Here is a 26,443-nt window from a genome sequence, read left to right as displayed (position 1 = left end):
ATGGGGAAAAACTGCAAGCTTTCCCTGTAAGATCAAGAACAAGACAAGGATGTCAACTGTCACTATTGTTATTCAACATTATGTTGGAAGTTCTAGCCAGAGCAATCAGACAAGAAAAAGAAATACAAGACATTAAAATTGGAAAGGAAGAAGTAAAACTCTCACTGTTTGCAGAGAATATGATACTGTATGTCAAAAACGACGAAAAATCCACAGCAAAGTTACTAGAGCTAATAAATGAGTACAACAAAGTCGCAGGTTACAAGCTCAACACTCAAAAATCTGTAATGTTTCTATACACTAGTAATGAGCAATTTGAGGGGGAAATCAAGAAAAAAATTGCATTTACAATAGCTACCAAAAGAATAAAATATTTAGGAATAAATTTAACTAAGGATACAAAAGACCTATACAAAGAAAAGTACAAGAAATTGCTAAAAGGAATCACAGAAGACCTAAATAAATGGAAGGGCATATCATGTTCATGGATTGGAAGACTAAATATAGTTAAGATGTCAATTCTACCTAAATTTATTTATAGATTCAATGTGATACCAATTAAAATTTCAAAAACCTACTTTGCAGAAATAGAAAAATCAATAACTAAACTTATTTGGAAGGGCAGGGTGCCCTCAATAGCTAAAAATATCTTAAGAAAGAAAAATAAAGTCAGAGGTCTCACACTACCTGACTTTAAGGTGTATTTTGAAGCTACAGTGGTCAAAACACCATGGTACTGGCATAAAGATAGATACACTGACCAATGGAATTGAATAGAGTGTTCATATATAGACCCTCCCATCTATGGACAATTGATCTTTGTCGAGGTAGTCAAGCCAACTCACCTGGGACAGAACAGACTCTTCAATAAATGGTGTTTAGGGAATTGGATATCCACATGCAAAAGAATGAATGAGGATTCATATCTTATACCTTATACAAAAATTAAACTCAAAAGGGATCAAAGACCTAAACATTAGAGCTAAGACCATAAAACTTTTAGAATAAAATACAGGGAAATATCTTATAAAATTTGTAATAGGTGATGGGTTCCTAGATTTTACACCCAAAGCATGAGCACTGAAGAAAGAAATAGATAAATAGGAACGCCTCAAAATTAAACACTTTTGTGCGTCAAAGAACATTGTCAAGAAAGTAAAAAGGCAGCCTACACAATGGGAGACAATATTTGGAAACCACATATCAGATAAGGGTCTAGGATCAAGAATATAAAAAGAGATTGTTCAACTTAAGAACAAAAAGACAAACAACCCAATTTAAAAAGGGGTAAAAGATATGAACAGACACTTCTCAGAAGAGGAAATGCAAATGAGTAAAAGGCACATGAAGAGATACTCAACTTCCCTGGCTATTAGGGAAATGTAAATCCAAACCACAATGAGATATCATCTCACACCCACCAGAATGGTCATTATCAAAAAAAACAGAAAATTACAAGTGCTGGAGAGGATGTGGACAAAGAGACATATTAACCACTGTTGGTGGGGAATATAAAATGGTACAACTGCTGTGGAAGAAAGTTTGGCGTTTCCTCAGGAAGCTAAGTATATAATTGCCATATGAATAAAGAATATGAATAAAGAAGTATTTGCAAAGTCCCCTTGAAGGAATGTGGGTAAAGGGGGAAAAATTCAACTTCCCCATTTGGAGAATTCCTGATATTCTCACAAGCAGTGGGGACAACCAAATCTATAAGCTGTGCCGTCAATCTTGGGGTCTGTCCCTATGAAACTTATCCCTGCAAAGGACAGGATAAGTGGTTCCAGCAATACCACTGCTAGGTATCTATTCAGAGGACATGAGGGCAAGGACATAAATAGATAATTGCACACCAATGTTTACAGCAGCATTATTTATGATTGCCAAGAGATGGAAACAGCCTAAATGTCCATCAACACATGAGTGGCTAAACAAGCTGTGGTATACACATACAATGGTATATCACGCAGCTGTGAGACAGAATAAAGTCACAAGCAAGCATGTAATGACGAGGAAGGACCTTGAAGATGTTATGCTGGGTGAAATCAGCCAGAAATAAAAGGACAAAAACTCTATGGTCTCACTGATATAAACTAACATTAATTAGTGTACTTGGAGAATTTCAGTTAAGAACAGAGGTTATCAAGGGATAGAAATAGGGTAAAGACTGGGTAACTGGAGCAGAAGGGATACAAACTGTGCAACAGGACTGATTGTAAAAATTCAGAAATGGATAACACAATACTACCTGAGTATAGCACAATAATGTAAGTACACTGAATGAAGCTGAATGTGAGAATGATAGAGGGAGGAGGGTTGTGGGCTCATATGAAACCCGAAGGAAAGATAGATGATAAAGACTGAGTTGGTATAACCTAGTAATGCCGAGAGTGTACAATGATAGTGACTAAATGTACAAATTAAAAAATGTCTTTGGAAAAAAAATGTTTTTGCATGAGGAAGAAAAAGGAATGTCAATACTGCAGGGTGTTGAATATAGATGGTCATTCATATTTTAAAACTTCAACTTCTGTGTGAGACTAAAGCAAGAAATGCTTATTTGGTACAAAATTTATATTGTGACTAGTGCATTTCCTAATTTAACTTATATGGACAGTTTAATTGAACACCATAAGTACCTGGAACCTTGAATAGGGCATGAGATTTTGTAAGTTTGTCCAGGTAAGTGTGATGCCTGATAAATCTCAGAGTGATTTGAACAGTGAATAAAGAAGTATTTGCAAAGTCCCCTTGAAGGAATGTGGGTAAAGGGGGAAAAATTCAACTTCCCCATTTGGAGAATTCCTGATATTCTCACAAGCAGTGGGGACAACCAAATCTATAAGCTGTGCCGTCAATCTTGGGGTCTGTCCCTATGAAACTTATCCCTGCAAAGGACAGGATAAGCCTACTTAAAATTAGGCCTAAGAGTCACCCCCAGGAACCTCAGATGTGGCCTCTCTCTCTCTCTCTCTCTTTGCCAACACAGCAAGCGAACTCACTGCCCTTCCCCTCTCTACGTGGGACATGACTTCAACAAATGTAAACCTCCCTCACAATGTGGGACAGAAATCCCAGAATAAGCTGGGACTCAGCATCAAGGGATTGAGAAAACCTTCTCGATGAAAAGGGGGAAGAGAGAAGTGAGACACAATAAAGTGTCAGTGGCTGAGATTTCAGAGTCGAGGGGTCATCCTGGAGGTTATTCTTACACATTATATAGACATCCCTTTTTAGTTTATGGTGTATTAGAGTGGCTTCAGGGAAATACCTGAAACTGTAGAGCTGTGTTCCAGTTGCTTTGTTTCTTGAAGATGATTGTATATTGATACAGCTTTTGCAAATGTGACTATGACTGTGAAAACCTTGTGTCTGATGCTCCTTTTATCCAGGGTATGGACAGATAAGTAAAAGATATGGACAAGAAATAAACAAAAAAATAGGTGGAAAAAAGGTTAAAATAAATTGAGAGGATTGAAATACTAGCGGTCAATGAAAGGGAGTGGTAAGGGGTATGACATATATGAGTTTTTTCTTTTTTCTTTCTTTTGCTGGAGAGATGCAAATTCAAAAAAAAATGATCATGGTGATGAATACACAACTATGTGATGATATTGTGAGCCACTGATTGTAACCATGTCAAGAATATTTGTTATGTCGAGAATGTTTGTATGTCAAGAATGTTTGTTCATTGTTTATAATAAAAATACAGATTTTTAAATTTACCATAAAGCAATATGGTCAAAACAGCATGGTACTGGCACAAAGACAGAGGTATTGATGAATGGAAATGAATCAAGAGCAGAGAAACAGACCACCAGATATATGGTCAACTGATCTTCGATAAGGCCCCAAAATCCACTCAACTGATTGAAACAGTCTTTTCAACAAATGGGCAGGGGAGAACTGGATATCAATAGCCAGAAGAATGAAAGAGGACCATTACCTTACACCCTATACAAAAATTAACTCAAACTGGATCAGTACCATAAAGCTCCTAGAAGAAAATGTAGTGAAACATCTTCAAGACCTAATAGGAAGTAGCTTCCTCAAGAACAGCCAAAGCACAGGCAACAAAAGAAAAAATAGATAAATGGGAATGCCTCAAAATTAAATGCTTTTGTGCCTCAAAAGACTTTGTCAAAAAAGTGAAGAGGCAGCCAACTCAATGGAAGAAAATATCTGGAAATCACACAGTGGATAAAAGTTTGCTATTCTGTATACATAAAGAAATCTTACAACTCAATGACATAAGAGCGAACAGCTCAATAATAAAATGGGCTAAAGACAGGAATAGGCATTTTTGGGAAGAGCAAATACAGATGACTCAAAAGCACATGAACAGATGCTCATTTTCATTAGCTATAAGGGATATATGCCGAGCAACAATGAGATATCATGTCACACCTATAAGAATGGCTGCTGTTAAATAAATAGGAAACTACAAATGTTGGAGAGGATTTGGAGAAATTAGGACACATACACTGTTGGTGGGCATGTATGATAATACAGCCACTATGGAAGACAGTTTGGCAGCTCCTTAGGAAACTAAATATCAAGTTACCCTATTACCCGGCAATACCACTACTCGGTAGATACCCAGGAGAGTTGAAAGCAGTGATTCAAAACAAACATTTGCACACTTATGTTCATAGCAGCATTATTTACAATCACCAAAGGTGAAAACAATCCAAATGCCTATCCATAGATGAGTGGAATAGCAAAAATGTGGTCTATACATATGATTATTATGTAGCAGTAAGACAAAATGACATCCTGAAACACATGAAAAGATGGATGAGCCTTGAGGACATAATGCTGAGTAAATAAGCCAGACACAAAAGGATAGATACTGTAGATTCCACTTTTATGACCATGATAAGGTAAAATTAGAGGCTTATAATACATTTAGGGGATTTATCCACCTGCCAATTTTTGTAGAGTGAATGAATTTGAATATTTTCCCCCAAATAGAAATTATATGTTAATAGCCCATCTTTCCCTGCTGATATGCAATGTTAACTCAGTCATATATCTCAATTATCCACAGATAGATGTTTGTTTCTAAGCTCCCTGTACTAATCCATTGTTATATTTGTATTTCTCTGCACTGACTTACCTTACTTACTATAACTTTGTAATTTTTAGTCTTAAATCTTGCAGGTCAGACCCTCTCCACCTTGTTCACCTCTCCACCTTGTTCACGTTCTTTTTTTTTTTTTTTTTCAAAATTGTCTTGGACATTCTTAGTCCTTTGGTCTTCCATATAAATTTTTGAATTAAGTTATAAAAGGTCCTGTTGGGATTCTGATGTGAATTCAGTGAACATATAGATATATTAAGATCTTCATGGGACTGACTCTTTCCATCCATGAACATGATATATACATAACAATTTAGTAGGTATTCTTTAGTGCTTTTCAATATTACAGTAATTTTCTTTGTAAAGGTCATGTATGTCTTTTATTTGATGTATTTGTATGTTCCCTTTATTGTTGTTTCTATTATAAATGGTGTATTTTTTTCTATTACATTTTCTAACAATTAGTTTCTAGTGTATAGAAATGTGGTTGATTTGTGTATATTAGCATTATATCCAGCAAACCTGACCAACACTTTTATTAATTGTAATAATTTATCTGTTGACTCTTTTTTAGGTTTCTATATAGATAATTATATGTTGTCTGTGAATATTGATAGTTTTGTTTTTCCTTTCCAATTCTCCTACCCTTTGATTATTTTATTGCCTTGTTCAGCTAACTCGGTACTCCAGTTCAAGGTCAAAGAGAAAGGTGGATAACGGTCACTTTTGTCTTTGTCCTGAATTCAGGGAATGCTTCTAATGTTTCATTATATAGAATCACATTTACCGTGTAGGTTTTAGGGTAGCAATCATTACCATCTTGAGGGGTTTCCTTTCTATGTACAGTGACAGTTTTTGTCATGAATAGGTGTTAAATTTTATTAAACTTACGTTCTGCATCTGTTGAAATTATTATATATCCTTTCACCTTTCATTTGTTTATAAGGTAGATTAACAGAATTTCTAATGTTAAACTGACTGCATTCCTGGAATATGCCCAACTTGGTCAGGATCTCTTTGTTCTTTGTTTGCTTGTTCTTTAATTAGAGATTGTGGGTTTACAGAACAACCATGCATTAAATACAGGACCCCCACATGTCACCCTATGATTAACACCTTTGTTTTGTACCTTTGTTTTTGGTACATTCGTTAAAATTGATGAAAATGCATTTGTGTAATTGTGCTATTAACTATAGTCCATGGTTTAGTTAGGTTTCACTGTTTGTGTGCTTTTCAATATATTGCTGAATTTGACTAGTTTTACCATCTATTCTTAACTGAATTACCAGCAAAACTTTAAAAAAATGATCCCCCTGCTGCTGGAGTTAACACTTACATTGTCACATATTCCTAGGAGTAGGAATTTGGCTAGAATAATACTTCTAGATTCTAGTTCCACCCCTCACCTACTCCTCCCCACTGGAAAAGGAATGGGTTATCAAATGGGAAGAGGGAAGAGGCTCTTCTAGATTTTTACAGGGGAGGGATTTTACAGCTTGCAGAAAGGAGGTATTTTGGGTTGGTCTACTCTTTCAGTTGTGTGGTTGGCTTAACAGGCAGGCTCTATCCAACTTCTGTCCTATAGCCCCCAACAGGGAAGGCTGCCAGTTCTAGGAGATAAGTCCAGTTCAGAGCTAAGCCCCATTCTCCAATTAGTTTTATTATTAATAAAGCAGACATTTTGATGTCCATCTCTCTGGTACTTATCTTTCAATGGCTCATGTTCCTCTCTCAGGGAACATGGGTTCCTCTGGGTAGCTCCATTCAGAATTCCCTCCATTCAATCCTGCCCTTATTCCACAATATATGTAATCTTTTTAAAATGAAAATTAAAGTATAGACCATTTTCTGCAAAGATATCTAATGCTTCAGAATAAAATTCAAATTATTTTTCATCATATACAAGGTTTTACATAATCTCATCTTTGTCTCCTTGGCAATTAATTATTACTTCTCGATCTTTCTCCTCCATTTCTATACTGAGTAGTTTTCCAAATCCTCCATATGCTACTACCAAAGGGATTTTGCCCAAGTTTTTCCCATTCCCATTTTTATAAGGTTAATTTGCAATCATACTTTAAGACTAAAATCAGGCCTCAGTTCCTCTATGAACCCTTTTCAGGACAGATATGGGGTCAGTGAGGAGCCCTCTCTGGCATACCTCAATTGTAATACTTATAGCACTGTTTTTTTTAATTATCTGACACTTGCCTGATCCCTACTAGATAGTGAATGTGGGCTGCTTTTTAAATCACTTTGTCTCCAGTACCAATACAATAGCTCCCTAGAGTAAATACTTCATAAGTTTTAAAATATGAAAGGGAAAAAAATGTATCTATGGCTAGAACTTAGAAAAATGATGTCAGACATAGGGTTGCATGGATTCTATTCATTACTGATTTCATTAACTATTTTTTATGCTAATGAAAAAAAGTTTCCAATTATTTTATTAAAGGCTTTTTAAAATTTCCCATCTCACATCACTATCATTCCATCAAAGATAGGATATCTGTGCCAAAAATATAGGAGGGACATAATCTAAGAATAAATGGTCGTCCTGTAAATCACCAGGGAAGATGAAAATTTTAGCAGAGCACTCTGGACTGGCCTAGGATCACAAACTTGCCTCAGGCCAATATTTGGTGGCCAGAAGACTCGCATTCTTCCACAAGAATGACTTCTCACTGAGGGCTTTGATAAAGGACAAAGAGGCAGACATTTCATTACAGATGATACTTTATGAAATGGTCTAGAGAATAACCTAGGACTCTGGTTGCTGACTGAAGGTAGATTCACATGCTTTGGTAACCAGAGGAAACAGTGGTAGTAGGTTTGACAATCTCTTACGAAAAATGAGTATATTCTCTAATCCTCACACCTCATCATTCCGCTCACTGCCACCATTTACACAGCATCACTCAGCCTTGGTTGGTAGCTATGGTATGCCTACAATGAAATATGAACCTGCTCTTCTTTCCCCAGCTTTATCCCAGGCTAAATACATACAGGAGTCCTTAGCTTCTGGCCCAGTGTCAGGAGCAAAAGCAACCCCAGGCCACGCCTAGAGTATAGTTGCCTGGGAGATATGGTCTGGCAAGTGAAGACAAATCTTTTCAGGAGGCTCAACTTTCCTTTGCAGGAGTTTACTCACTTTGAAGTAAACCTTTCTAATTGTTTTTTACTTGATTAAGGAAAAAAAGTCAAATGAAATCTGTCAGTGAGTTTGGCAGAGTTGAAAAACTGCTCATCAAGGATGAGGAGATGAGATGTGCGGAATGGGATGCAGATAACTGAAAATGGTGCTTTGGGTTGTGGAAGGGTGGTAGGCTTATTCCAAGGGTCTATTACTGAGAGCTCTTCCCAGTCATCTGCTCTTTACAGGACTAAGCATATCAAATAAAAGGAATTTAGAGTCAGTGTATTGTGGCTGCCATGAGTAACAGGAAATCATTTCATAAAATTTCTTCAAAATCAGGAACTAAGATTTATATTAAGTGTAGGCAGAACACATTTATTAAGCACTTAACCAATACTTCTGAAATACATGCATACATTTTCAGAATAAAATTTTTAAAAAGCAATGGCTGCAATTCTTTTGATAGTTCTGATCCTGCCTCTTGATCTCTTCACTATTGTATCTTTAAAAAAGGATTTATGGCCCCTGGTATTTTCAAGAGAAAGAACGGAAGCAAAAAGTTTTTTAAATGAATTAAAAACCATGATATACACTATCAAAGAGGAAGGAAGTTACCAGAGATAAATTAAGCACTGGATTTGTTTCTAAATGTAAGGCAATAGAGTTAAAAACTTGTTTGTTACCATGACATTATATGTCAACTAAAGAAAGAATGCTAAATCATTCCCAGGGACAAATTTTTCTTCTAGAACTGTACTCAGCAGGATTCGATTTCACTGGTGCTCGTATAGGGACACTGGAGTAATAGAGCTGGCATTGGGTACAATTTATAGAAATGCTATTTTTAAAGACTTCTCATATGAATACTTTCTAAAGGTTAAGGCTTAACATTGAATTAAAACTCATGGAAAACATTTCAAGTTGGGAAGGGATCTGAGACAATAGGGTCCAAATAAATGCCCCTGGACTGACTCTCTCAAATATCTGACAGCATGTGCTGCCCATTAGCAGGTGTCGGGGGTCAGTCAGTTAATGACAGAATTCTCTAACACGTACTCCTAGAACAAAAATTCTGTTCTTAATTTAGAGTCACATGCTCAAGCCTCGGCCTAGGCTTAAAGAACCAGAATCTCTAGGGGGAACTGAAGGCCAGGAAGATAACTGGCAATTCTCAGGCTACACATGGTTAGGAAGCATCGCTTGAGGTCAGAGTGTGATTTATAGCATCCTCACTTCAATTTAGATTATATCAGATTCTAAAAGTGCCTCTGTGGGTGGGGTCTGAAATACCAGTTGTAGAGGGGTTAGCCCAGAAAAAAAGTACAGCTGTGGAAAACTCTCCAAATGACTGGGCTTTCATACTACTTCCTCCAACATCTTTTGGTTGTTTTAACAAACATCGTGGAACACATGACCTTGAGAAAATTTTGAAAAGCCTCCATATTTAGAGAATGTGTTCAGGGGAGATACTACTGCTCATCTCTTGCCATGGATCTGCTTTAATTAGTCAGTGGAAGACAGAAACATGCTGTAATTCAGAAGTGAAAATTTAAGCCCAAGAATTATGTTTTCACAGAGAGAGGCAACAGATAAAGCAACTATTTTCCTCAAAGCACTTCTGCATGAGCTTGGCTGACTCCAAAACCCATTGCCGTAACACAGAAGATAGAATTTAATTCTGAAATTTTTAAGTTGGACTTTATAGCTTTTCCCCTATCCCCATCATGCCTACTCCCTCAGACTTCATCTGAGGGAAATCTATCTGTGACTTTTCTTTTACTTCCGATGACAATTCTTGTTAAAGCTTCCCTTAGTCAAATTCTTACCAGCTATCTCCAGGAATTTATATAAGCATTTCCAGGAATTTAGATGAAGGGGGAGTTGGAAAGGGCTATATATGCTGCACAAAACATAATTTATTCCACAGTCTGTACTTTTATAGGATAGGATAGGATAGGAAGGAAGGAAGAAAACTGCCTCAACCTATAGAGATTCGACATCAGTTTGACTTGACATGGACACTGACTAGCTCACTCTTTCAATTTACCCAGGCAGAAGGAGCAATTCTAGATCTCTGTAAGGGTCCAAGTCACAATTCTGTATTTGTAAGGCTTCAGAGTTGGCGAATCGTTCTCAAATATACTGTCTCAGTGAGCATTACAACAACCTTGTGAGAGAACAATTCCCGTTGGAGGAGACAAAGAAGTTAGGGCACAGAGGGGTTCAATGATGTGCTCAATGTCACCCAGTCTGTGAGTGGCAGGACCAGCCTTTGGACTCTTGTCTCACAGGAATGGGTTTCAAATCCACCCCAGTCATCAGTCACTGACACATGGTGGAAAGAATGTTAAAGGCGAAGAAACAGTTTCCTAGAATAAAGTTAGCAGTCTGCATGTACTTCTGCAGCTGATAAGTGGGGCACCAATTTCCTTTGAAATGCAGGGCCCCAAATAATCAGCTTCTCTATGGAAGGTTCAAAATACTTAGTGTTGTAACTTATGATGCTGCTCTCGGGCTACAATTAGATTCCACAGGACCTGGAATTTGAGATATGAAGAACTCCCATTAACATAACTTTGTCAATATAGAAAACTACTAGTATATTTATATCTTTCTTATTAAAAAGAAAAATGCAAGAAGCCATCTTCTATCTATAATAAATACAATAAGATCACCATATTTTTAAATCCATATTTAAGGCAAAGAGAAAAAAGTCTGCTTACCCCTCCTTCATGTCATTAATGGGCAGTGGGACCCTGCCACCTCTGTCTAGGGCCGACGTGATGTTTATGGCATTCAGACGCTCCGGCTGCCACACATTTTTCACAGCCCCAAGAAAGTCTCCAAGAACCTCACTGGCCAATATTTCTTCTACATTCATATTTTTAATGAAGAATTCTGCTTGATAGGGCAACAGGAAGTCTGATTTTGGTGAAAAATATGCATATAGTTAATGAAGTAGTTATTTAAAAGGAAACAAAAGAGCGGGCAATGGTGGCTCAGTGGCAGAGTTCTCGCCTGCCATGCCGGAGACCCGGGTTCGATTCCCGGTGCCTGCCCAAGCCAAAAAAAAGGAAACAAAAGAACAATTCAAGATTTATTGAGTTCTGCCAGACCAGAAGTCCTAGCATTGGGAAAGGATATTAATGCTGACCTCAAGTGAAGGTTTTCTGGGTAACAAGGGGTGTATCTAAAAACAATACATACATCAGATGCAGAACTTTATAGCATAATCAAATCCAAAGTACAGCAGTTTAGTGTATAATAATAGGGTTTGGCCAAAAAAAAGAAAAACAGCCAAATATGCCTTAAACTCAGTGTGGATTAACTTGCTGGTGACCTACCTGCATCCAAACCCTTTCAATTTACCCAGGTAGAACATGCATTTCTAGAACTCTACATGGGTAGAAATAATATTGTATATTTGTAGTACTTTGGAATTGACAAATCTTTTTCAAACACATTGTCTCATTTAATTATTACAACAACCCTAAGTAATATTATCCCCATTTGGACATAGAGGAAGTTGAGGCACGAAGATAGAGAAGATACTACAAAAGATCTGTACTTGTCTGTGGGTTTTTATAAATTATTTGAAATAACATATTTTCAATTGGTGATTTTACTGATTTTTTTGAGTATTCTAAAACATTGCTCCATAAGAATTCTAAAATCATGGCAGTTTCAATATTTTAATAACTGTATATTCTAGAAAAATTATATTGTAAAACTCTTATGAAATTTCCTATCTCACATTTTTATAGGTTTACTTAGCTTTTTTCCCTCTCCAGTATCTCATCAAAATTTCCCTCTGAATATTTAAGCCAATGAATATCAACTTCAGACTTTCATTATAATAACTCTAAATAAGTACAAAAATATTTCAGTTTCTCTAATGTTACTCTTGAATTGGGGACCATCATTTCTTATATTCTGATTGTTCTACTAATAGAAAGAAGAGCTTTTATTTTACTTTCATTTTATTTTATAATCTTTCTGTAACCATAAAGACTGATATATTTTTAAACATTTACTAAGAGGCAGGTCAAATTAAGAGATTTAGGTGAATTATCACATTTAATCTTCACAACAAGCAAGCAGTAGGCACTAACACTTTTCTCCATATTTTCAGATGAAAAAGCTGACCTTTAGAGAGGGTTAGGAACTTATAATCTGAACTTACCTCATATAATTTTTATGAACGCTAAAGGAGACTGTATACGTAAAGTGCCCAACAGAGCTGAATATGTTAAATTTTAGCTCTTATTATAATACTATAAACAGGCTGATCACCTGATATCTTCCTCGAAAAGTAAAAGTTTCTGGACTATACACAGATTTAGAGCTAACAGTAATTATACTACATATAGCCTCAGAATTATTTCAATAAAAATGAATGTATTTCTACTGTACTTCATTCTTATCTAACAAATAAAAATTACATAATTAATAGATGAAATCTTGGCCTCATTCCTTGTGAAGCCTCTTTGATATTAAAGGAAATCTTATAGCAGGAGTGAAGTCAGGATAAAAATCTGAGTTTTCAACAGGATTTTCTGGAATATAGTTATCTCTTTCTAAAGATTTAGGTTTTCAAGCCCTAATCACAGAGGATCCTTTACTCATCTCCAATACTGTCATTCATTCTGGTTATGATTTTGTTAGATTTGTCGATGTATAGCCCATCTGCAATCTTCTAAACGTGATATATTTGGTTTTATGTAGACAGATTTCCTGCTTCATACAAATAAATACACTTCCTATTTTATATAGACAAATAATAACTCAATCATCCTGCATTGTCTCCATATCTAGAAATAGTCATGCAGAACTGTGTCATGAAACATAGTTCTTAGGTAATTTATAATACAATCTATGTAAATAATTACAAATATAGTTTCTGAGTATGACAGAACTCTACCTATTAATTTTATTTACTGTATTACATCCATTTTCTTTAAAAGCTTATAAAACTTTTTTCTTATTTCCACTGCTACTTTCTGGAGGACTGATTTTTGCTTTTTCCCGATCCATGTGGCTCCCTTCCTGAGCCCTGTGTGGGACCTGCTGCTGCCGCCACACCCTTCAGAGGCTGTGGGCCTCACAGCTGCCTGCTGTCTACCCAGCCAAGTGCTGCTGCCAGGCCTCCCAAAGATGAGTCACACAGCTTTCTAACTTTGGGGAAATCCCATGCCTGCTATATTTGGACATTACAGAGGCCAAGGGGACAGTAGGCCAACAGATCAGCAGCAGGCCTCTGAAGCGCAAAAACCCAACTTGGAGAATCACCGTATATACTCTCCTCAAGCCCCGTGCTGTGTGACTCTATGTGACTAATTTCTCACTGGTTCTTTCAAAGCAGGAGACATCTGGGTAAGGTGTATGTCTGAGCACGATTGGTCTCAGTTTCAGCTTTTGCTGTTTCTTTTCCTAAGCCTTATCTAGGCGGAAACTGCATGACTATAGGACATGCTCAAAGATGAACATTCCATTGCCCATTTACATTCCATCTCTACCAGTAGGGACAGACATGCGTCATGTAGTTCAGAAGTTTTCAAATACTTTTGGGCCACTGAACCCTATGGAAAAGGCAGCAGAGCAACTCTGTGTGAAAAAGCTGCAGGCTCCCCAAACCTACCTACTCTTCCTCCCTCATCAGCATGGCATCAAAACCCCTCATTTAGATGAATAGCTTCAAAAGCCTACTTCCAATCCTACAGTCACGTAGCAGACTTCCGTCAGTATCCGCTTGATCAGGAGTGCACAGCAGCTCCAGGACAAAGACCAGACTTGAAATGAAGGAAGTCCATGTAGCAGACCAGGCTGTGTCAGTGTAGGGGGTGTCGAAGGTGTTTGTTTGTTTAACTTCATATTTTGAAATAATTTCAAACTTACGGGACAGTTTCAAAACTGTTGTAAAAATAACACAAACACCACGCAGAGAACTCCAACATACGCCCACTCCTACCCCTCAGATACCCATATTCGGCAATTGTTATATTTTGGCACCTTCCATCAAAGGGTTTTGAATTCCTCTGAGAGTACAATAGTGAGGTTAGATGGTCCGTGTCCACTGTAATATAAGTATATAATCACATCAATGAATTTCAAGAAGGAAGGGAACTTTGCAATTATTCTGCTAAGAGTATTTTGCAGATATAAACGTCCAATTACAATTGCAATCAAGAACAAAGTCTCCCTGATCCAAACTTGTATAACTACCAAAAACTTGGTATCAATTCCTCTCCTGTCACCCTTCTAAATGATGTTTAGTATAGAAGACACTATCCCATATTTACAAATTTTATCTACAAACTTTTTAGTGGTATATGTTTTTCCCAGACAAGTAACAAAATGGGGGTCAAATATTTGACAGTATAATTCTCAGAATATTTCCTTTGTCTCTAATTTTCAGAATCCTCATGAAATCACTTACAATTTGAGCATATGTAACTTTAAATTGTTGGACTCTTGTAATTACTGATGCTACCAGTTATTTAGATGGAAAATTGGGGCCCAAATTACAGTACAATTTTTGTACACCAACAACTTGGCATCTTCACTTAACACTGGACTACTACCTAAAACGTACTAGTTTTAAAATAAAGCAATCAAAATTGCTAATAATCACTGAGTCTGTGTTTAGTGCTGTGTTAAGCACACTGTAAGCCTGAACTCAAGTAATCCCTACCAAGACTTAAAGAGAAATATTGTTTTTAGCCCCATTTTACAGATGAAGAAACCAAGGCTTAGAGAAATAATTGGCCTATCTCTTTGGCTCCCTCTGCTGAGTTCTTAAACACCACCATATCTTAGCATTATATTTTAAAACAAATGATATACAGCTTAATTTTCGTATCCACAGTTTATTATTCCTTCAGTTATTTTAGGGATGTGGTGCTTCTAAAATACTTAATCCTATTTTATATAGATACAAAAGATGATGAAATAGACTTTTTGAAACAAAGAAAAAATCATCAACCTATTTATCCATACTCACCTTCTGCTGACATTATATTAATTATCAAATTATGCCTTGCAGTCTCAAAGGTACGCCTATTGTAGGCAGTTATCTATTAGAAAAAGGAAAACATATTAAAGAAGTGGAATGTTATTCAAAAAATGCAATTTTTAAGGCCCAAATACAAATGAATTGTTATTCTGTCCATTTTCATTATTTATTTATATACTATACAAAATATTCCTTCTCTGGGAACTAACAAGTCAGAGTTTACAGCAATATTACACTAAAACAAACCATTAGTCAAGCCTCTTTAACATGTCAAAACATGAAGTAAAACTCAGGCCCTTTCACAGAAGGCCTGAAAGCTAGTAGTAACACAGATGCATCATTAGTAAATGAACTAAAAATTTTGAACTACTTAGCAGTGACTTTTTAAGATTAAAAAACAAAACAAAACAATATATCTGCATACTTTTAAAGGAGCTTAGGATCATGCTAGGAAATACACTTCAAAACCAAGCTCATCTCTGTTGCTTACATTTAATATTAAACTGCACAACAGTCAGTTGAATGTCGTGGATAACATTTTGGAAATCATCTCTTACATATGATAAAGGCAAAGCAGTAAGATCATAGTCTATGAAGCTTAAGGCACATGCTCAACAACACAAATCAATCCCTTCATAGAATCAAATATTAGTAATCATTTGCAGAGCCCAATGAACTTATACTAAAGTCAACTCAGAAATAGCCACTGCAAACAACAAAGCAAGCAAAGGCCAAGAACAGAATATAGCTTCAAAAATCAAGGACTGATTAACTTTATAACAGATATTAAATCATTCAGACACCTGCAGTACCTCAACAAAGCAAATGATTGTATAAAAACCTTAGAATCCCAGCGCTAGCCTTCAGGCAGTGATTGCAGCTATAGTTGACATTGAGAATTGAGACAAAAGAGTAGGATAAAATGGATGCAAACTAAAAAGAAATATCTTTTGTATTTAAAAACAAATAACAATGATTTTTATAGCCTTACACATGTGCTTTAAATCAAACAAATTATACATACTGGAAATATTATTCAAGAGTTAGAAAAGTAAAAGTCAGAATTTGGAATAATACCAAACCTTTAACAATATCTAAAAGGTACATTTTTCTGAAAGGCATTTTATTCCACAAAGTTAAAAGAACTTCCTTCTCCACAATATGTCAAATTTCCATTGGACTTAATCACTTCATTGCTGCTATCTGTTGGGAGATATGATTAATTAGGCTCATGCTGAACTCCAAAATCAATACCAGGCATTAAAATAAACTAGGAACTATTGTTTACAAGAAGCAAATATAAAATGTAAAAAAGAAGAATTGGAGAATATTCATGATTTAAAAAGTTACCCTGTAAAAAAACCTAAATATTTTCAACCAAAAAACACCAGTCCTCTACTGTTTGTTATAATATTTTGAAACTTTACCTCAGAAAGGAATATTAGATATTTTGACATTAACTGCAATATTTTTAAAGCTATTTTTCCCATATTTATCACAAATGTCATTTTCATATTTTCTAAAAAATTTTTTTCTTTTAAAATCACTGAAGGGAATGAAGAACATTCCATATCAGGAGAAGGAATTTTATTACCTGAATTTAGCGTTTAATTTTAACAGATATAACAGAATGCAGTCCTATGAATTCTAATGAGATATTTAAATAACTGCAATACTTTCAACCAGATCCTATTTGTATTATGATGTGAACTCTCTGAGAGTAGAGGGTATATGTCTGTGTTTTATTTTGATCCCCTATTTCTAGAACAGTGGCTGATCTATTTTAGATTCTCAATAAACACTGACTGAATGGATAAATCAGTATATTTATATGGGCTCACTATTAGTTTAGGATAAGAAAAAGTCTTTTGGCTATATCAATTAATATGATATTTTAAAATACTGTAAATTTTACCATATATGGTGGTAAAAATGAGTTATTTGCTGATAAAAGATACGCTAAATGCCATCATCTTTTCATTTGTATATTATTTGACATATATATATGTGACATTATATGTTAGTAGTAAGGTAAAAGGACATAATGGACATCTGTGAACCCCAGACTAAGCACAGATATATTTCTTTTCTAATCTAGTACACTCCCTCTCCCCAACCAGAAGTAAACATTTTTAATTTCATGTTTATCATTCCATCCATTTTAAACACAGTTTTATTAGAAATGCCTGTATACTTAAAAAATATATTGTTTAGTTTGCTTGTTTTTGAGCTTTGTAAAAATGGTGCCATACTATAGTCTGCTGGGACTTATGCTTACAACATTTATCCATGTTGCTGGGTAAGCATAGGGTCATTGTCATTGTAAACATTCATTGTGCGATTATGCCACAATTTATTCATACCCTTGCTGATGGACTTTTGGGTCTCTACTGTTGGGTTTCTAGTGTTTTGCTATGTGATCATTGCTCAATGTACATGATGGTGCATGTCTCCAGGTAAACATGTGCAAGTCTTTATTTGGGGTATTTACCCAAATGTAGAACTGGTGGGCCATAGGGTAATACTCAACAATGTGAAACATTTCGGTACTATTTTCCAAAGTGTGCCAATTCACACACCCACCCACCATGGATTTTACTGAGGGTAAAATTCTCATCATGGCTTTAGTTTGAATATTTCTCATTACTGATATGATTAATCTTCCATAGTTAAATTTATTGGCAATTGTGTCTCCTCTGTAGCGAAATGTCTATGTCTTTTTCTTACCAAACGGTAGATTTCTTTGTATATTTGAGATACTGTTATTCAGCTACATGTATTGAAAAATATTCTCCCCTGTGGCTGGTCTTTTTTATGGTTTCTTTTGATGAATACAAGTTCTTGAATTTAGTACAGTAAAATTTATCAATCTTTTCTCTTACATAAAAAATTTAGTCTTATTCAAGAACTCCTTCCCTATAACAAGATCAGAAAGATATTCTCCTATATTTTCAGACAATAGTTTAGAATTTTGGTTTTCAAATTTAATCTATCCAGAACTGAGTTTAGCATTTAGTGCACTGAATCTACTTTCACGTTTTCCATATGGATAACTAATTGTCTGAGCACCAATCAATAAACAGATATTCATTTCCCCAATAATCTGTGACAACATCTTTACATACATATAACTTTGCTCCTTTTTCTAGGTACTTTATTCTATTGATTGGTGTCTACCCCTCTATTATTGGGTCTAATATTGGGTCTACCCCTCTATTAATACAACTGTATAATTGCTATTGACTTACAATCTTGATATCCAGAAGGGCAAGAAACTTTCACTCTTTTTTCTTCCTTAGGAGTGTGTCTTAGCATGCCAGAGCTACTATAACAAATATCATACAGTACCTGGCTTAAATAAAATTTATTGGGCGGGCCGCGGTGGCTCAGCGGGCAAAGTGCTTGCCTGCTATGCCGGAGGACCTCGGTTCGATTCCCGGCCCCAGCCCATGTAACAAAAATGGAGAAACAGAATACAATAAAACAAGAAAATGTTTAAAAATGTTTCCCTTCTCCTTCCTTCCTTCCTTCTATCTTCCTTCCTTCTCTCTGTCTTTCCTTTAAAAAAAAAAAAAAAAAAAAAAAAAAATTTATTGATTCGTGGTTTTAGAGTCAAAAGACCCAAATCAATGCGTCAGCAAGGCCATGCTTTCTTCATGAAGTTAGTAGCATTCTCGTGACGCCATGTGGTTTTGTCCTTGGTTTCCTCCAGTAGCTTTCTCTGGCTCCAGCTTCTATATCTGGCTTCATCTGGTTTCTACTGACTGGCTAAACCCAAATTTCCTCTTTTTATATGGCCTCCAGTAATAAGAATGAAGGTTCTCCTAACCATACTTTAGTAGAATCTTAGAAGATCCTACTCACAAATGAATTGACACCTTAACTGATAATACATTTTCAAAGAGTCCTATTACAAATGGATTTCCCATCCACAGGAACTAGGATTAAGATTAAGAATATGTCTTTTGTTGGAGTACACAATTTGGTCTACCATAGAGTGTCTTAATGATTCTTGGCCCTTTATTTCTCTTTCTAAATTTAAGAATTGGTTTGCCAAGTTCCATGAAACCCTACTGAGATTTTGATTGGAAATGTATTGATTCTATAAATCAATATGATTGGAAATTTATTGATTCTATAAATCAGTTAGAGAGAATGTGATGCCTTTGTAATTTTGAGTCTTCTTATCCCCGAATGGAATGTCTTTTCATTTATGTAGGTAATCTTTAACATCAATAAGGTTTTATGTTTTCCCCATACAGACCTTGCATATCATCTATTAAATTAATTCCTAGGTACCTTATCATTTTTGTTCCTATTAGGAATGGTATCTTTTAAAAACATGTATTATTTTCTTAATATTTGTTTTTTTTTACATATCAAAATGTAACTGGGGGTGGTCCACTGTGGCTCAGCAGACAGAGTTCTCACCAGCCATGCCGGAAACCTGAGTTCAATTCCTGGTGCCTGACCATGTAAAAAAAAAAAGTGACTAAATTTTTATATTGATTCTAGAGATACACTGCTAGACTTCTTATGAAATTTTTAATAATTAGTCTATAGAAGGTGGGCTACAGTGGTTCAGCAGGTAGAGTTCTCACCTGCCATGCCCAAGACCCGGGCTCGGTTCCCAGTGCCTGCCCATGCAAAAATAAATAAATAAAAATAAAAAAATTATTAGTCTATAGATTCTTTATATCACTAATTATTCCAATTTCTTCCGTTCAACTTCTATACATTTAATTCTTCAATTTTTTTCTTTGCTTTATTGCACTGGCTATTTATTCTGTAATAGATGGAATGGGGTGGTTCATCCTCATTTTGTTTCTAATTTAAAAGACTTTCTTCTAATGTTTTCTTATTAAGAATGATGTTTGCTACCATATCTTGTAAATAACCTCTATCAAGTTAAGGGAATTCATTTCTCTTCCTAATTTAAGAGTTTTTTTTTCTTCTTATCAAGAATGGGTATTGAATTTTACTATGCACTTTCTCTGAATCTATTAAGATGATTATGCTGTTTTTCTTTAATCTGATAATGTGGTGAATTATATTTATACATCTCTTTTATAACATTTACTGAATGTTTAAAAAATTAATTTTGACAATAACTCAAAATAATTTTCTCTCTTCATTTTCTTTCTACATTAACTTAAGAAAGCAGATTTATAGACAGAAATCATTGAAAAGCCACATTAATACAAACTTCAATTCAAATGGAGAAAGCCCTGTTCTCTTGGCCCACATGGAAGCTCATATTCACAGTCTAAGCCAGATTAAAACTTTGGAGAAAAACTCAAGACATGTAATCATCTGAGAATTTGTACAGGTAGAAAACATGATTTACAGGACCTATACAAGCTCCTGGCAATCCACTGGGAATTCTTTTATTGATGCCCTAATCACTATACCAATAAATGCTTGTGGAATTGAATAGTTAAATCAGAATCAGAGATCCTGGAGGCATCAGGGCCTAAAACATATACTGCTGTTAATTACAATTGTAATTCGACTGATAATTGCCATTGTAATTCTCATTTTGTTGAGCATGGTAAATAGTGAAAGAGTTTTATATTCAGTCTTTTTTTTCACAAGTATTAATTGTCATTAAAATTTCAATGTAATCAGTGGGTTTCTTTTGTTTGTTTAATTACTAATATCTTCCAGGTTCAGTGTTAGGTATTGGTGAAAATGTGATGAATTACACCACCCCCATCATGTTTAACATAAAGGCCACACACTCATGCATGTGACCTATAGAGCCCTCACAGATCTGCTCCTACCGACATCAACACCTCAGTTCCCATCATTTGCTCACTGGGTGTATCCTGCCCTCTAGCCACGCTTACAGTCCTCCAGCTCTGTGCAATTTTTAATACCTTCCTGACTTTGATCTGCTGTTTCTCTGCCCAAGATATCCTTCCTTCTACTTTCTGAAGTATTTATACTTTTGCAACTTTGCATCAAATAGCACCTTTCTATTACAGCAGCGTTGGCTTGGCATGTATTTCCAACCCACTGCTCCCACCCCTGAACCACAAAGACATGGCAGGGCTCATCTGTTACTCATCTTTCTATCAACAGCACCTGGCACAAAGCTGAGCACATGGGAAGGATCTAGAAGCCCTCCACTGCAAACACACGGGCTTTGAAATTCAAGTATGGGGCAAATTAATGTTTTGCATTTGCCTTTATTTTTTTAAACAGAATTCTTATTACAGTCATCCTAGTTCTTTAAAGTGTCTTAACTTTTCTTCACTAATTGAGATTTTCCCTTTTTTATATAAAAGCTGGAAGAAGAAACTTTATAAATGGATAGAAGGAAACAGTATGATTCCAATGTTATCTACTGTGTTTTTGGGTGCAAAATACTAAAAAAAAATTGTCATGTAAATTTAATCTTAACACGTGAAACTCAAAATTACCAAAAAAACAAAAATATAATTTTGCTCTTTGTAAATAAGTTACCTCAATGATTGTTGGTTTCCCCACATTTTCAACTGTTGGAGACCCATATAGAACTCCATCACTATATGGCGTCCTTTGGATATATCGGAGCCATCCAGGTCGGTCTGGATAACCCATTAAATTTGTGTTAAATGTTATGGGATCATTACTAATCTCACCTATAAGAAGCAAAGAATTAAAGCATAAGACAGCTGTTTACACAAATTTTTTTTCCACAAATTTGGCTTTGATAGTTTCAATCAAAACATTTCTGTCTACAGTTTTATGTATTTGTTTCCCTTACATTTGTAGCAAACTACATACACAGAAAGAAAATCTATCTGGGAATTTAGATTACAGCACCATATAAAGCAGAAATCCTTTGGTTTGTTTAATTTATCTAGAAATATGATGCAACAAAGAAAGTAAATTTGTATAATTTTCTAGGTTTTGTGCAGTTTTTTTTTTTTTTGTGGTCACTTAGTAGTAAGACAGTTCTGCCAGTGAGACAATTTTCTTTCAGAAAAACACCTAATATTAATGTATTCATACTCTCGAGAAGTCTTCTTTTCATGAAACTCAGATACTGTCAAACTAATTTTAAGGGATGTCTCAAAATTATAAAAGTAGCATCAAATAAAAATAACGTAATTTAAAGATATTGGAAGATCAGGTGAAAAAGATGTTATAACTCTAAAACAACTGTAATAATAAAAGCACTTACTAAAAATAAACAATAATAATAGCTTCATTTATTAGCACATGCCTGGCTCTGTGCTATGTGTTTTACAGGTATTATTTCATCTGATTTTCACCACATAGCTATGAAGGTAGTGCTATTATTAGTTCTAACTTGATCGATAGAATATATAATTTGGGGAAATTAAGTAACTTCTCCATGGTCATATTAATGATAAACTATAATTTAATCCTGGGCTGACTCCAAGAAGTATACTCTTAATGAGCATAGTGTTCTTCTCAAATATTGGTGTTGCTGCTAAGAGGTTTAACTATATAGTTTTGCAAACATATAATGCCTCATAAAAACATTTAACTGATAAAAAGACTACCTTTCTTCTTGCACACAGCCTACTGAGAGCATGACGAGCTGTATTTTATGAGTGTGTTCAGGTATGTTATTCGTTGTATAATATGCAAAAAAGAATACTTAAATTAATTCTAATGCTAAAAATATGTCCCTACAAAATATGATTTCAAAAAGTTCATTTTTGCTATTAAGTAAGAGTTACAGTAACTTAATATATTTGTTCCTGCTGTTTTCTCTTTATCTTCATAACTTTGTTTAATTGTGAGAATTTAACATAATATATTTAAAGCAATAGTGAATTAAATAAGACTTTATAACTGGTATTACTTGGAAGGTAAAAGTTAATCTACATTATACCATTATGAAGACTTATATAAAATTATTTCATATTGTAAAAACTTTTTTGAGAACTTTCGTAATACCATATTCATCCTCTTCTATAACATATGTATAGTTTTTCAAAAATCAGTGTCCTATGTAAGAATATAAGCGTTAATATTGAAAATCATAGAACTGTACCGCTCTAATTATTTCTATGTGAATTTAGGTAGATCATTTGTCAGAGGCATAAACCTCAAGACTAGGCATCCAGAAGATATCCTTCCTTTAAAATTCAAAAAATGAATTATTTTCTTCTGTAATTAAATTTCTAATCATAAAATGAGAAATATCCTGCAGCAACCGATTGATCATGTATGTTAGTGATACTTGATCATACACCATCTAGGTTATGCACATTGAACAAAAAGAAAAACCTAGCAAAGTAACCACTTTTTTACCCTCACCAAGAACTTACCAGGTTTGGGGTAAGGTGGAAATTCCCCCTTAAAATACTCTCTTTCCAAAACATGGACAAAGAGGACTCCAGCAGAGGGGTATACATTTCGATCAGAGTGCACCTTTGAGAAAATAGTGTACACTGAAAACAAAGAGTAAAGATAAGAGATAGAAATACAAATAGTGAGATATGCCCTTGATAATTCAGTTTACAAAGTAGTGAAGGCTTTTACTGTGTAGAAATTTCTGGGAAACTGAAGCAACATGCAAGATAATTGTTAATAACAGTTTGTTTTAAAGGAAAATAATGTTAGGACAAAACATGTAAAGACTCTTTCAACTTGGGGTTTAGGGTCTTTAAATACTATGTTAGAAATACAAGATTAGGCACACTTAATATTTTAAATTCTTATGAAATCATTAAGATATTAATAATACCTTCTGATAATTTCTTTTTGGGGAGGAGTGTGGTAATTTCTTCTGACATGAAATGACTACCAACAAAATACATCACAGGGACTGACAGCCTACATAACTGCTACATTTTTTGCTTTTTTTTTAAAGCAAAATACATAGAGCAATCTTAAATGGCAAGAAGCTACACTGTACTAACCGTCTGCTAAACAAAGCACATCAGGCCATACAAAACCACCAAAATATGTAAGGTGACTTTCACATACACTTGAAAAAATGCACTGGATACTTCTTTGAGTATTCACTCCTCATCTCACCTAGAAGTGATCTACGCCATTTTCCCTCCTCTTGATATTTAATAATTCAAACAACATAATCTATTATATTATGCTGCATCTTAAATAAGCAACAACATCCCAAATAAGCAATTTTGTTATTTACATAATATGATTCAATGCAAATAATTTTTGCAAGTAAACTGGGGACAGATTTCATGATTTATTGGTTACTTAAAACAGTTGGATGTGGCTACATTAAATTGGGCAATTGGTGTGATTAGTTTCTACCTATTGTTTCTTCTCTGATACAGTCATTTCCAGCAACACCATTATTGCCATTACCCTTGTCACCTCTACAACCTCTTTTGAGTTTCTCTCTTCCTGATTGGCTAGTAGCTGTGATTTTCGATTTTTCAACAGATAAGCCCCATCAGGCCATTTCTTCCTCTTAGTCACTGATGGATTTGTAAATGCAGTTATTAACCTTGAGAACTCTAAGGCTGCTCATTCCAGTCTTACCAACTTACTAAAAGCCCTGGATGGCAAGATCACCGAAAGTAAATTTTTCAGCATAAAAATAGGAATTCCCACAAAATGTTTATCTGTGAAAACTTATCCTTGCAGTTCTGTGGATGGCTGCCAAAAAAAAAAAAAAAAGGAACTGAACTAAAATATTTGGCTTGTAGTTTCACATAGCCATAGCTTTACTCCTAAAAACACAACTTCAAAGGGGGAAGGAAAACTGTAGGTTCAGGTTGAACTAAGCTCTCAGAAGACTCGCATTGTTTTCTGACTTGTTTTATACCAAAATTGACCCAGTGGCCTTCCCACAGCAGTTAGGGTCCCCAACTTCTAGCTCAGGGCGCTCACCTGTGGAAACAGTCCTACTGTTCTCCAAAAGCAAGAATGAATGAATCCTAGAGAACAAGTGAGGAAGAGAATGTGACATTTTTCACCAGTTGGATTCCACAAGGTGCCCCGAACGCTTGGAGATGTGGGAACAACGCCACAGTGTATGAAACCCGCCTGCCTTCCACCGAGTCCACCATTTGGGCAGGGAGACGGGCCAGCGCCACCTCATTAGGCGTTGTCCCAGAGGGTAAACTGCTCTGGCAATGCCTGGAAGGATGGTGAGGTGCAATCGGACTGCAGAGATCCAGGGAAGATTTATGTAAGAAGCAGAATTAGATAAGGCTCTTAAAGTACCAGTTCTGAAACTCAGAGATGGGAGATTCATGCATTTCAGTGCTGGAAATGGCACATGCAAGATTCAGTAATGAGATACTGTGCAGCACTTTTAAGAAAAGGAACAGAGTCAGCGATGCTAGATCCTGAGATGTATTTAAAGTATAGGAACAAAGTCTGGGAAGTCAAGAGGAGTCAAATTAGGGGGGCTTTGAACTCCTGAGGAGTCGTCACATCATTCTAAATATAAAGAGGTTTAAATCCTAGATCACAACCTTACAGCCAGAACACAGAAATGTTTTTTAAAAATCTCAATCAATTTCTTCAAAGTCTATCTAATTTACTCTTTTTACAGATTAAAAACACCTTGAATTCTGCCATCTTAAAATAAAACAGTTTGAAATCTAAAACAAAACAAACCAAAAACACCTTAAAATCCAGCACTTTGACTGAGTTCTATTTACTTTTGCTATTTCCTCAGTACCTGGAAGAGTGTTTGGCATATTTTAGTAATGTTATCGATACTTACAGAATGGATGAATACACCAATAAAAAGCAGTGTATAAGCAAACATTTCTCTTCTGTCTGCTGACTAAATATATATAATATTTGAATTTCATTTTTTCAATTTGAATAAACCATCATTTGTTTGTAGCCCTTTATGGATTCCTACTCTCCATTTACTCTCTAAACTACTTAATAGCGTCTCTTAGTTTTTGCTGTCATAAAGTGGATGAAAGCTAGCACAATAAAAGAAAAAGCCTGTTTATGTTAAATAATTTTGAAATGATTCTAACTTCTATATAGTCCTCTGCAGGGCCTGAAGTGGAACCATAAAAGTGTACCTGCCATTCCATATCCTTCATTTCAAGGACTAGTAAAAGAAGATCTCAATTTCTGCTTTATATAAAGATTCTGCAATCCACAGAGCCAAACCACAGTCTACCATGGCGCTTCTGGTTGTTAAGATGACACGCACATTTCTTTTCATGTGTAATCAATTGCCTTTCTGCAATCTGCTGAACTGCATACTTGCTGGTCAGTTACCTTGGTAACTCCACAA

The 26,443-nt window shown here is 35.3% G+C and overlaps 1 protein-coding gene across 5 annotated transcripts in view; it reads right to left on the bottom strand.

The window, feature by feature from the left end:
• SGCE (sarcoglycan epsilon) overlaps positions 1-26,443 on the bottom strand; it is an 82,023-nt gene that overhangs the window by 32,199 nt on the left and 23,381 nt on the right. For all 5 annotated transcript variants that reach the window (XM_077123604.1, XM_077123630.1, XM_077123621.1 and 2 more), the window contains 4 exons: positions 23,523-23,645; positions 21,700-21,857; positions 15,220-15,292; positions 10,943-11,141 (listed from right to left, as the gene is read on the bottom strand). In XM_077123604.1, coding sequence (XP_076979719.1) covers positions 10,943-11,141; positions 15,220-15,292; positions 21,700-21,857; positions 23,523-23,645 — 553 coding nt within the window. The remainder of the gene's footprint in view (positions 1-10,942; positions 11,142-15,219; positions 15,293-21,699; positions 21,858-23,522; positions 23,646-26,443) is intronic.

This window comes from Tamandua tetradactyla, chromosome 1 (genome assembly GCF_023851605.1).
Source record: "Tamandua tetradactyla isolate mTamTet1 chromosome 1, mTamTet1.pri, whole genome shotgun sequence".
NCBI lineage: Eukaryota > Metazoa > Chordata > Mammalia > Pilosa > Myrmecophagidae > Tamandua > Tamandua tetradactyla.
Note: the sequence above shows the minus strand (reverse complement) of the source record. Positions and strands in the feature narration are given on the sequence as shown.